At 44.5% G+C, this 14,084-nt stretch overlaps 1 protein-coding gene across 2 annotated transcripts in view; it reads left to right on the top strand.

Moving 5' to 3' along the window:
• The window catches only part of LOC124014322 (glucosidase 2 subunit beta-like), a 254,158-nt gene that overhangs the window by 133,887 nt on the left and 106,187 nt on the right, over positions 1–14,084 (top strand). For both annotated transcript variants that reach the window (XM_046329175.1, XM_046329174.1), the window contains exon 11: positions 4,519–4,588. In XM_046329175.1, the coding sequence (XP_046185131.1) occupies positions 4,519–4,588 (70 nt within the window). The remainder of the gene's footprint in view (positions 1–4,518; positions 4,589–14,084) is intronic.

Raw genomic sequence — 14,084 nt, 5'->3', positions numbered from 1 at the left:
TTCTACTCTGCTTGCCAGCACCTCTCCTAAACAGGTGTTCTACTCTGTTCTACTCTTCTTGCCAGCACCTCTCCTAAACAGGTGTTCTACTCTGCTAGCCAGCACCTCTCCTAAACAGGTGTTCTACTCTGCTAGCCAGCACCTCTCCTAAACAGGTGTTCTACTCTGCTAGCCAGCACCTCTCCTAAACAGGTGTTCTACTCTGCTAGCCAGCACCTCTCCTAAACAGGTGTTCTACTCTGCTAGCCAGCACCTCTCCTAAACAGGTGTTCTACTCTGCTAGCCAGCACCTCTCCTAAACAGGTGTTCTACTCTGCTAGCCAGCACCTCTCCTAAACAGGTGTTCTACTCTGCTAGCCAGCACCTCTCCTAAACAGGTGTTCTACTCTGCTAGCCAGCACCGCTCCTAAACAGGTGTTCGTTTCTTTTACCTCCAGGTTGACCTTTTCATGGCGAACATGTCACTGTTGTGTCATTGCAGTGCTTTCACACAGTTCTGTTTGATACAAACAGGTGTTTACTAAACAGTTGGTTATTATTGCTGGCGTAGTTCCTGTTGTCAGTCAACAAAAGAGGGCCTTGTTCACTAAGGCAACCTGTCATAAACATCTCATTGGGAGAGGTCTAACTGTATACTGCAGTCTCCCTTCGCCTCAGACAGAACAAGGTGTGCAAGAGATAGAGAGAGAGATGGACAGAGAGAGAGAGAGAGAGAGAGAGAGAGAGAGAGAGAGAGAGAGAGAGAAGTGGACAGCGAGGGATGGATAGAGGGAGAGAGAGGAGGACAGAGAGAGAGATTGAGAGCGAGGGATGGATAGAGGGAGAGAGAGGAGGACAGAGAGAGAGATTGAGAGCGAGGGATGGATAGAATGAGGAGAGCGGCAGAGAGATACATAGAGGGAGGGGTGGATACAGGGAGCGATATATATAGAGAGAGCGATGAAGAGGGACATATAGAGGGGTGGAAAGTGATGAGAGGCCGAGAGAAATCGAGAGAGGGTGCATGGAGAGAGAGAGAGAGAGATGGACAGAGAGAGAGAGAGAGAGAGAGAGAGAGAGAGAGAGAGAGAGAGAGAGAGATGGACAGAGAGAGAGAAGTTGTGAGCATCATGCCAGCCCATATTAAGCAGCCTCTAGTGACAGCACTGCGTCAGCAGCAATAACTCTTACGTGTAGGTGGTATAGACGTTGTGCCTGTTGCTTACGTTACTGTGGGATCCTGGGTCACAGTCTCATCCCTTTGTTTTTACATTGTGCCTGACCGATGCACACTGCAGTCTCGGCTGGCTGAGTGTAGGTGGAGGAGTGGGGTGTATCTATCTTTATGGGCGACCAGCTGAGACCACATGTGATGAACATGCTAATTGGTATGCCGGCCTGGGCTCTGACAGCCTCCCACTCAGCCACACACGCATGTGCTCCCGTTGCCACGGTGCTTGGGCCCCGCTGATAAAGGGGAACCACGGCACTAAGATCCCTCCCCCTAACAGTCTTTACTCTGCCTCCACCCCAATGGACATGTCTTTTTTTGTTTCATCTCTGCTACGGTTATAGTGTCTATTTTTTTATTGTTTATTATTACTATTTGCATTATTTTACTTAACTTAGTCCTGCATGTTGGAACTCAAAGCATAAGAATTTCACTGTACCCAAAATTCACATTTGCAACCCTGTACATGTGACTGTTAAACACTCTGAATCTTACCGCTAGTGCCCTCCTCTCTTCAGAAATACAGTAAATCCCCTGGACTAGTAAAACAATGAAACTAGAGTTCACTAAGCTACTACACTTCGAGTTTCTACTTTCTTTCTCTCCCTCTTTTTCTTGTTTTTTTCCCCATACATTTCTTGTTTCCCCCCCCGCCCAGTTCAGCTTTGTGTTTCTGAATGGTTATCATTATTCTACATTGTGCGAGCGATTATGAGAACTAACAGTGCATTGAGACAGCTAACGATGCAGTGTCACAGCTAACAGTGCATTGAGACAGCTAACATTGCATTGAGACAGCTAACAGTGCATTGAGACAGCTAACAGTGCATTGAGACAGCTAACAGTGCATTTAAATATAATATAATATATGCCATTTAGCAGACGCTTTTATCCAAAGCGACTTACAGTCATGTGTGCATACATTCAGCTAACAGTGCATTGAGACAGCTAACAGTGCATTTAGACAGCTAACAGTGCATTGAGACAGCTAACAGTGCATTTAAACAGCTAACAGTGCATTGAGACAGCTAACATTGCATTGAGACAGCTAACATTGCATTGAGACAGCTAACAGTGCATTGAGACAGCTAACAGTGCATTGAAACAGCTAACAGTGCATTGAGACAGCTAACGTTGCGTTGTGACAGCTAACATTGCAGTGTGACAGCTAACAGTGCATTGAGACAGCTAACAGTGCATGGAAACAGCTAACAGCACATTGAGACAGCTAACAGTGCATTGAGATAGCTAACATTGCATTGAGACAGCTAACAGTGCATTGAGACAGCAAACAGTGCATTGAGACAGCTAACAGTGCATTGAGATAGCTAACAGTGCATTGAGACAGCTAACAGTGTATTGAGACAGCTAACAGTGCATTGAGACAGCTAACAGTGCATTGAGACAGCTAACAGTGCATTGAGACAGCTAACAGTGTATTGAGGTAGCTAACAGTGCATTGAAACAGCTAACAGTGCATTGAAACAGCTAACAGTGCATTGAAACAGCTAACAGTGCATTGAGACAGCTAACAGTGCATTGAGACAGCTAACAGTGCATTGAAACAGCTAACAGTGCATTGAAACAGCTAACAGTGTATTGAGGTAGCTAACAGTGCATTGAAACAGCTAACAGTGTATTGAAACAGCTAACAGTGTATTGAGGTAGTTAACAGTGCATTGAAACAGCTAACAGTGCATTGAGACAGCTAACAGTGCATTGAGACAGCTAACAGTGTATTGAGGTAGCTAACAGTGCATTGAGACAGCTAACAGTGCATTGAAACAGCATTGTTAGCTGTCTCAATACACTGTTAGCTGTCACAATGCGCTGTTAACTGTCACAATCGCTCGTACAATGTAGAATTATCAATAATGTCATGTCATCCTGACATCACACTATCATAGTACTAGCATGTACAGTAAAAATGAAGCAGTGAATGCTTTGGCTCAAACCTTTCCCATGACCGTCTAGTCTCATCTCATCTTTCTGTTAGCACACTATTGTCACTATGAAGTGACTCATTAAGACCGCAGGCTCCTCTGCTGCCGCCACACCTGGAAATAGCATGTGTGTTTGTTTACGACTCAGCTTCTCCTCTCCCAGACCCAGACACAACACCACTGGCAGACATCAACAGCCACTGTTTGGCAACACAGGATGTTTAGACACCACACTATGCATCACTGATAGCAAGCCTTAGCGGTTAGAGTGTTGGGCCAGTAACCGAAAGGTTGCTGGTTCGATACCCAAACCTACATGTTGGTAGAGTCACTTTAATAACTCTACCTACATGTACATATTACCTCGACTAACCGGTGACCCCGCACATTGACTCTGTACCTGTACCCCCTGTATATAGCCTCCACATTGACTCTGTACCTGTACCCCCTGTATATAGCCTCCACATTGACTCTGTACCTGTACCCCCTGTATATAACCTCCACATTGACTTTGTACCTGTACCCCCTGTATATAGCCTCCACATTGACTCTGTACCTGTACCCCCTGTATATAGCCTCCACATTGACTCTGTACCGGTACCCCCTGTATACAGCCTCCACATTGACTCTGTACCGGTACGCCCTGTATATAGCCTCCACATTGACTCTGTACCGGTACCCCTGTATATAGCCTCCACATTGACTCTGTACCGGTACCCCCTGTATATAGTCTCCACATTGACTCTGTACCGGTACCCCCTGTATATAGTCTCCACATTGACTCTGTACCTGTACCCCCTGTATGTAGCCTCCACATTGACTCTGTACCGGTACCACCTGTATATAGCCTCCACATTGACTCTGTACCGGTACCCCCTGTATATAGACTCTACTACACCTGTTGTATTCAGTATTTCACTGTAAGGTCTACTACACCTGTTGTATTCAGCATTTCACTGTAAGGTCTACTACACCTGTTGTATTCAACATTTCACTGTAAGGTCTACTACACCTGTTGTATTCAGCATTTCACTGCAAGGTCTACTACACCTGTTGTATTCAGTATTTCACTGCAAGGTCTACTACACCTGTTGTATTCAGCATTTCACTGCAAGGTCTACTACACCTGTTGTATTCAGCAGTTCACTGTAAGGTCGACTACACCTGTTGTATTCGGTGCATGTGACAAATAACATATGATTTGATTGACAGATTTTATCAAATGTGCCGTTGAGAAAGTCATTTAACCCTATTTTTCTCCAGGGGCGCCGTGCTACTATGGCTGACCCTGTCGGTGACAATAAATCCTGTATGTTTTAATTTTTATTTAATTTTTAGGAATGTCTTTCTTTCTTTTTTTCCTAGCTGCTGAAAAGGCGGCTGCTGATCTAAAGAGGGTTGAAGACGCGTACGAAACGGTGTACATGGAAATCAGGTAAGAGAAGACATCTTGGATACTCTTCTTGGCCCAATTGCCCTTAGAAAGAACTGAACGCTGTGCGTTTTGGCTTTGCACCTCTCCCTGATGACGGGTACACAGTAATGAGTTTGCACTGTTAGGGACCCGAGGTGAATTTTAATGATGAAAAACAAATGCTCCTGGTTACCTGCCGTGCGCTAGTCGAGAGAGAGGCTATTCTAATTCATTTCTCTTCCGCAACATGGTATTTGTCAGAGCATGAATAATCCAAAACTTTTGACAGAATTCACTGTCTCAAGACAGGTGTAAAACAAAATAGCTGACAATTATGCCATGTTGTAATTGTGTAGCTCTGTGGGAAAGAGAAAAAAAAAGTGAAATGCTGTCACAAATTCAGAATAGCCAAAGATTTGAACATAAATATTCATGTAGAGGGTTGTAAAGGTTGTAGTTGACCATTTTTGCTGTTACTTTTCCTTCATTTTCTTCAAGCAGACATCGGATTTGACCATTTCCCCAGGAACGAATGACTTTACACTAGAGATACAGTAAACAGAGGACATGTCATGCATACCATTGAGCACAAAACACACACTTGCTAACATGCAATAATACCACATAGGAATACATGTTCCAGCGTGATCACACAGTGGTGAAAAAAGCCACTGCAGGATTTCCTATTACAGCCAGTCGTTCCCGAGATGTTTGCACAGAGCTCTTAGCCAGACATACAGACAGGCGGGCGGGCGGACGGCCATACAGACGGACATACAGACGGACATACAGCCAGCCAGACAGACAGACAGACAGCCATACAGACAGTCAGATATACAGACAGGCAGGCAGACAGACGGCCATACAGACAGTCAGATATACAGATTGACATCCAGCCAGCCAGACGGCCATACAGACAGTCAGATATACAGACAGACGGCCATACAGACAGTCAGATATACAGACAGACGGCCATACAGACAGTCAGATATACAGACAGGTAGACAGACAGACAGACATCCATACAGCCAGCCAGCCAGTCAGATATACAGACAGACATCCATACAGCCAGCCATACAGACAGCAGCGTCGATAGGGAGTTGCTACTGTACTCTAGACCCGGGGCTGGTAAACTGTTCATTACACTGGGGAGACAGGAGATAGGCAGCTACAATCAGAGAGTTGTGGAAAGGTCAAGCTGTTATAATGAAAATAAAGCCTGTGTGAGCGAAGGGAGAAAGATTCTAGCATGACTCCAGTTGTTCTACTTCTTCATTTTCCACCCTGCTTTGAATGCTCCTGGTCAAATGATTCCCCTGGTGAAATGATTCCCCTGGTGAAATGAATCCCCTGGTCAAATGAATCCCCTGGTCAAATGATTCCCCTGGTGAAATGAATCCCCTGGTGAAATGAATCCCCTGGTCAAATGAATCCCCTGGTCAAATGAATCCCCTGGTCAAATGATTCCCCTGGTGAAATGATTCCCCTGGTGAAATTAATCCCCTGGTCAAATGATTCCCCTGGTGAAATGAATCCCCTGGTCAAATGATTCCCCTGGTCAAATGAATCCCCTGGTCAAATGAATCCCCTGGTCAAATGAATCCCCTGGTCAAATGAATCCCCTGGTCAAATGATTCCCCTGGTCAAATGAATCCCCTGGTCAAATGATTCCCCTGGTCAAATGAATCCCCTGGTCAAATGAATCCCCTGGTCAAATGAATCCCCTGGTCAAATGATTCCCCTGGTCAAATGATTCCCCTGGTCAAATAATGCCCCATGTCAAATAATGCCCCATGTCAAATAATGCCCCTGGTCAAATAATGCCCCTGGTCAAGTGACCCATGTGCACCCCATATCAACCATGCATGGTTGAACAAGATATATGACTAATCTCTCTCTCTTTCTCTCTTTCTCTTTGTCTCAATTTCAATTGAAGGGCTTTATTGGCATGTGAAACATATGTTTACATTGCCAAAGCAAGTGAAATAGATAATAAACAAAAGTGAAATAAACAATAAAAATGAACAGTAAACATTACACTCACAAAAGTTACAAAATTATAAAGTTATTTAAAATGTCATTTTATGTGTATATACAGTGTGGTAATGATGTGCAAATAGTTAAGGTAAAAAAGGAATATGTGTCTCTAATATGGGCATACATTTGGCAAGAGGTTAGAAAGTGCAGCTCAGTTTCCACCTCATTTTGTGGGCAGTGAGCACATAGACCTGTCTTCTCTTGAGAGCCAGGTCTGCCTTCGGCGACCTTTCTCAATAGCAAGGCTATGCTCACTGAGTCCGTACATAGTCAAAGCTTTCTTTAGATTTGGGTCAGTCGCAGTGTACTCTGTATTTAGGGGCATTCTAGTTTGCTCAGTTTTTTGTTAATTCTCTCCAATGTGTTAAAAGTAATTATCTTTTTGTTTTCTCATGATTTGGTTGGGTCTAATTGTGTTGCTGTCCTGGGGCTCTGTGGGGTCTGTTTGTGTTTGTAAACAGAGCTCCAGGACCAGCTTGCTTAAGGGACTCTTCTCTTCTTCTCTTCCGGCGCCGACTGAGATGGCCGCCTCGCTTCGAGTTCCTAGGAAACTATGCAGTTTTTTGTTTTTTTACGTGTTATTTCTTACATTAGTACCCCAGGTCATCTTAGGTTTCATTACATACAGTCGAGAAGAACTACTGAATATAAGATCAGCGTCAACTCACCATCAGTACGACCAAGAATATGTTTTCCGCGACGCGGATCCTGTGTTCTGCCTTACAAACAGGACAACGGAATGGATCGCATGCAGCGACCCAAGGAAACGACTCCGAAAAAGAGGGAAACGCGGCGGTGTTCTGGTCAGACTCCGAAAAAGGGCACATCGCGCACCTCTTCCCAGTATTCTTCTTGCCAATGTCCAGTCTCTCGACAACAAGGTTGATGAAATCCGAGCAAGGGTGGCATTCCAGAGGGACATCAGAGACTGCAACGTTCTTTGCTTTACGGAGACATGGCTTACTGGGAAAACGCTATCCAGGGCGGTGCAGCCAACGGGTTTCTCCACGCATCGCGCCGACAGAAACAAACATCTATCTGGTAAGAAGAGTGGCGGGGGCGTATGCCTCATGACTAACGGGACATGGTGTGATGAAGGAAACATACAGGAACTCAAATCCTTCTGTTCACCTGATTTAGAATTCCTCACAATCAAATGTAGACCGCATTATCTTCCAAGAGAATTCTCTTCGATTATAATCACAGCCGTATATATCCCCCCCCAAGCAGACACATCGATGGCTCTGAACGAACTTTATTTAACTCTTTGCAAACTGGAAAACATTTATCCGGAGGCTGCATTCATTGTAGCTGGGGATTTTAACAAAGCCAATCTGAAAACAAGACTCCCTAAATTTTATCAGCATATCGATTGCGCAACCAGGGGTGGTAAAACCTTGGATCATTGTTACTCTAACTTCCGCGACGCATATAAGGCCCTGCCCCGCCCCCCTTTCGGAAAAGCTGACCACGACTCCATTTTGCTGATCCCTGCCTACAGGCAGAAATTAAAACAAGAGGCTCCCACGCTGAGGTCTGTCCAACGCTGGTCAGACCAAGCTGACTCTACACTCCAAGACTGCTTCCATCACGCGGACTGGGAATATTGACGAATACGCTGATTCGGTGTGCGAGTTCATTAGAACGTGCGTCGAAGATGTCGTTCCCATAGCAACGATAAAAACATTCCCTAACCAGAAACCGTGGATTGATGGCAGCATTCGCGTGAAACTGAAAGCGCGAACCACTGCTTTTAATCAGGGCAAGGTGTCTGGCAACATGACTGAATACAAACAGTGCAGCTATTCCCTCCGTAAGGCTATTAAACAAGCTAAGCGTCAGTACAGAGACAAAGTGGAAACTCAATTCAATGGCTCAGACACAAGAGGCATGTGGCAGGGTCTACAGTCAATCACGGACTACAAGATGAAATCCAGCCCAGTCACGGACCAGGATGTCTTGCTCCCAGGCAGACTAAATAACTTTTTGCCCGCTTTGAGGACAATACAGTGCCACTGACACGGCCTGCAACGGAAACATGCGGTCTCTCCTTCACTGCAGCCGAGGTGAGTAAGACATTTAAACGTGTTAACCCTCGCAAGGCTGCAGGCCCAGACGGCATCCCCAGCCGCGCCCTCAGAGCATGCGCAGACCAGCTGGCCGGTGTGTTTACGGACATATTCAATCAATCCCTATACCAGTCTGCTGTTCCCACATGCTTCAAGAGGGCCACCATTGTTCCTGTTCCCAAGAAAGCTAAGGTAACTGAGCTAAACGACTACCGCCCCGTAGCACTCACTTCCGTCATCATGAAGTGCTTTGAGAGACTAGTCAAGGACCATATCACCTCCACCCTACCTGACACCCTAGACCCACTCCAATTTGCTTACCGCCCAAATAGGTCCACAGACGATGCAATCTCAACCACACTGCACACTGCCCTAACCCACCTGGACAAGAGGAATACCTATGTGAGAATGCTGTTCATCGACTACAGCTCGGCATTCAACACCATAGTACCCTCCAAGCTCGTCATCAAGCTCGAGACCCTGGGTCTCGACCCCGCCCTGTGCAACTGGGTACTGGACTTCCTGACGGGCCGCCCCCAGGTGGTGAGGGTAGGCAACAACATCTCCTCCCCGCTGATCCTCAACACGGGGGCCCCACAAGGGTGCGTTCTGAGCCCTCTCCTGTACTCCCTGTTCACCCACGACTGCGTGGCCACGCACGCCTCCAACTCAATCATCAAGTTTGCGGACGACACAACAGTGGTAGGCTTGATTACCAACAACGACGAGACGGCCTACAGGGAGGAGGTGAGGGCCCTCGGAGTGTGGTGTCAGGAAAATAACCTCACACTCAACGTCAACAAAACTAAGGAGATGATTGTGGACTTCAGGAAACAGCAGAGGGAACACCCCCTATCCACATCGATGGAACAGTAGTGGAGAGGGAGCTAGTTTTAAGTTCCTCGGCATACACATCACAGACAAACTGAATTGGTCCACTCACACTGACAGCGTCGTGAAGAAGGCGCAGCAGCGCCTATTCAACCTCAGGAGGCTGAAGAAATTCGGCTTGTCACCAAAAGCACTCACAAACTTCTACAGATGCACAATCGAGAGCATCCTGGCGGGCTGTATCACCGCCTGGTACGGCAACTGCTCCGCCCTCGACCGTAAGGCTCTCCAGAGGGTAGTGAGGACTGCACAACGCATCACCGGGGGCAAACTACCTGCCCTCCAGGACACCTACACCACCCGTTGTTACAGGAAGGCCATAAAGATCATCAAGGACATCAACCACCCGAACCACTGCCTGTTCACCCCGCTATCATCCAGAAGGCGAGGTCAGTACAGGTGCATCAAAGCTGGGACCGAGAGACTGAAAAACAGCTTCTATCTCAAGGCCATCAGACTGTTAAACAGCCACCACTAACACTGAGTGGCTGCTGCCAACACACTGTCATTGACACTGACCCAACTCCAGCCATTTTAATAATGGGAATTGATGGGAAATGATGTAAATATATCACTAGCCACTTTAAACAATGCTACCTTATATAATGTTACTTACCCTACATTATTCATCTCATATGCATATGTATATACTGTACTCTACATCATCGACTGCATCCTTATGTAACACATGTATCACTAGCCACTTTAACTATGCCACTTTGTTTACTTTGTCTACACACTCATCTCATATGTATATACTGTACTCGATACCATCTACTGTATGCTGCTCTGTACCATCACTCATTCATATATCCTTATGTACATGTTCCTTATCCCCTTACACTGTGTATAAGACAGTAGTTTTGGAATTGTTAGTTAGATTACTTGTTGGTTATCACTGCATTGTCGGAACTAGAAGCACAAGCATTTCGCTACACTCGCATTAACATCTGCTAACCATGTGTATGTGACAAATAAAATTTGATTTGATTTGATTTGATTTGATGGGGACTACCAGCTCTCTGTAACCTAGAGGGCAACCAGTAGGTTTGTCTCCTCTATACCACGCACCTGGTAGTGTGGTGGATGGGGACTACCAGCTCTCCGTAACCTAGAGGGCAACCAGTAGGTCCTTCTCTCTGTAACCTAGAGGGCAACCAGTAAGGTTCATCTCTCTGTAGGTGATGGCTTTGTTATGGAAGGTTTGGGAATCACTTCCTTTTAGGTGATTGTAGAATTTAACAGCTCTATTCTGGATTTTGATCGTTACCGGGTATCGGCCTAATTTTGCTCTGCTTGCATTATTTGGTGTTTTATGTTGTACACGGTTGGCAGCAGCTTTTCACCAAGGTGTTTGTGTCCTGGGTGGCGTCCTGGTAATACTGTTGTAGTCGTTCAACCATTCGCAACCAGAGCTCACGCTGATGTCGGCTTTAGTTCGCCGTGAATTGGGTCACGGGGGCTCTTATAGAAATTTAGAAAAGGGGTTGGTTCATCATTTCCAACCAATGCCTATTCACGTGGGTGTGGCCACTGATTGAGCATATTTTACTTTATATTTTAACAATTCCCTCATTTTAAAAACTAAAATTACATTTCATTTTTTCACAAATAGTTTCATATTTAAACATTTAAATTGCACAACAATTCCATGTTAATCTGATAACTAGAATGTATAGACTTTCCAATATACAATTTATGTCATCCTATCATCAGTAATAATGTCTCAAATGACAACTGATCTGATATCATATTCTTTCAGTACAACAGGGCAATGTCATGACAGAGTACAGAGGCCCATTATCAGCAACCATCACTCTGGGATGCTGGCCTTCTAGGCAGAGTTCCTTTTACCGATCTTAATCTTTTCTTTTTATTGGCCAGTCTGAGATATGGCTTTTTCTTTGCAACTCTGCCTAGAAGACGGGCATCCCGGAGTTGCCTTTTCGTTGTTGACGTTGAGACTGGTGTTTTGCGGGTACTATTTAATGAAGCTGCCAGTTGAGGACTTGTGCGGCGTCTGTTTCTCAAATTAGACACTCTAATGTACTTGTCCTCTTGCTCAGTTGTGCACTGGGGCCTCCCACTCCTCTTTCTATTCTGGTTAGAGCCAGTCTGAGCTTTTATGTGAAGGGAGTAGTACACAGCGTTTTACGAGATCTTCGGTTTCTTTGCAATTTCTCACATGGAATAGCCTTCATTTCTCAGAACAAGAATAGACTGATGAGTTTCAGAAGAAAGTTATTTGTGTCTGGCCATTTTGAGCCTGTAATCGAACCCACAAATGCTGATGCTTCAGATACTCAACTAGTCTGAAGAAAGACAGTTTTATTGCTTCTTTAATCAGGAACAACAGTTTTCAGCTGTGCTAGCATAATTGCAAAAGGGTTTTCTAATGATCAGTTTGCTTTTTGAAAATGATGAACTTAGATTAGCTAACACAGCGTGCCATTGGAACACAGGTGTGATGGTTGCTGATAATGGGCCTCTGTACAGCTATGTAGATAAAAATCAGCTGTTTCCAGCTACGATCGTCATTTACAACATTAACAATATCTACATTGTATTTCTGATCAATTTGATGTTATTTTAATGGACAGAAAATGTGCTTTTCTTGAAACAACAAGGACATTTCTAAGTGACCTCAAACTTTATAATGGTGGTGGACATATGGAATGTGTAATGCAAGAAAAATAAACATTATTAAAGTGACTAGAGATCTATTTATTAAAGTGGCCAATGATTTCAAGTCCGTATGTAGGCAGCAGCCTCTCTGTGTTAGAGACGGCTGTTTAACAGTCTGATGGCCTTGAGATAGAAGCTTTTTTTCAGTCTCTCAATCCCAGCGTTGATGCACCTGTATTGACCTCACCTTCTGGATTGTAAGCGGGGTGAGCAGTCAGTTGCTCGGGTGGTTGTTGTCCTTGATTCTTTTTTTTGACCTTCCTGTGACAATGGGGGCTGTAGGTGTCCTGGAGGGCAGGTAGTTTGCCGCCGGTGATTTTTTTAAATCAACAAAGCATGAGAAGACTTTGCCTTTGTTTCGTTTTGTTTGTTTGTCAATTAGGGTGTGCAGGGTGAATACGTGGTCTGTCGTACGGTAATTTGGTTTAAAAAAAAAAATATTGACATTTGCTCAGTACATTGTTTTCACTGAGGAAATGTACAAGTCTACTGTTAATGATAATGCAGAGGATTTTCCCACGGTTGCTGTTGACGCGTATCCCACGATAGTTATCGGGGTCAAATTTGTCTCACTTTTATGAATTGGGGTGAATAGTCCTTGATTCCAAATATTGGGGAAGATGCAAGAGCTGAAGATGATGTTATTGGAGTTCTGTATATTTGATCATTTCCTTTTAGGATTCCATCAACACCACAAGCCTCCTGGGTTGGAGGGTTTGTATTTTGTCTTGTTGTTCATTCAATGTAATTGGAGAATCCTGTGGGTTCTGGTAGTCTTTAATAGTTGAGGCTAATCTTTGTTTTAGTACCAGAAAGAGTGGAGAAGTGTTTTTTTTAACCTTTATTTAACTTGGGAAGTCAGTTAAGAACAAATTCTTATTTTCAATGACGGCCTAGGAACAAGTGGGTTAACTGCCTGTTCAGGGGCAGAACGACAGATTTGTACCTTGTCAGCTCTGGGGTTTGAACTTGCAACCTTCCGGTTACTAGTCCAACGCTCTAACCACTAGGCTACCCTGCCACCTCTATACTCTAACCACTAGGCTACCTACCGCTCCAGTTCTCCATACATCTCAGTTTCGGATCGAAGTGTTTAGATTCTATGGATTCTTTAATTACATGAAGCTTATTTCTGGTGCTGTTGCTTCTTATTTCTGTATTGTTTTAGTGATTCACCATAGTGAAGGCGTAGACTCAGGGTCTCTATGTTTTTGGTTGGATGGGTTACTCCATTTCTTTCTTAGGGTTTTAGCATTATTCATCCAACCATTTTGCCATTGTTTTTCTTTTTCTTGGGTTGTCTCTACATTTTTAGATTTGATAAGGAAGCTGAACGGTCAAATATACTGTTTAGACTTTCTACTGCCAAGTGTCAGGGTTTTGCTGTGGTGAAGTAGAGGAGGACCAAAACGCAGCGTGGTTATATTGACTCATGTTTAATCAAAAAACAGATCAACATGAACACTACAAAACAATGACCGTGGAAAACCAAAAACAGCCCTATCTGGTGCAAAACACAGAGACAGGAACAATCACCCACAAAACCCAACACAAAACAGGCTACCTAAATATGGTTCCCAATCAGAGACAATGACTAACACCTGCCTCTGATTGAGAACCATATCAGGCCAAACATAGAAATAGACAAACCAGAAACACAACATAGAATGCCCACCCAGCTCACGTCCTGACCAACACTAAAACAAGGAAAACACATACGAACGATGGACAGAACGTGACACCAAGTTTACACCTTCACTATTACAGTGAAATGTTTTGTCCAGGAAGTTGTCTAAAATGGATTGAATTTGTTGTTGCCTAATTTTCTTTTTTGG

The sequence above is a fragment of the Oncorhynchus gorbuscha genome, linkage group LG25 (genome assembly GCF_021184085.1).
Source record: "Oncorhynchus gorbuscha isolate QuinsamMale2020 ecotype Even-year linkage group LG25, OgorEven_v1.0, whole genome shotgun sequence".
Classification (NCBI taxonomy): Eukaryota; Metazoa; Chordata; class Actinopteri; order Salmoniformes; family Salmonidae; genus Oncorhynchus; species Oncorhynchus gorbuscha.
This window is presented reverse-complemented; position numbering and strand designations above follow the sequence as displayed.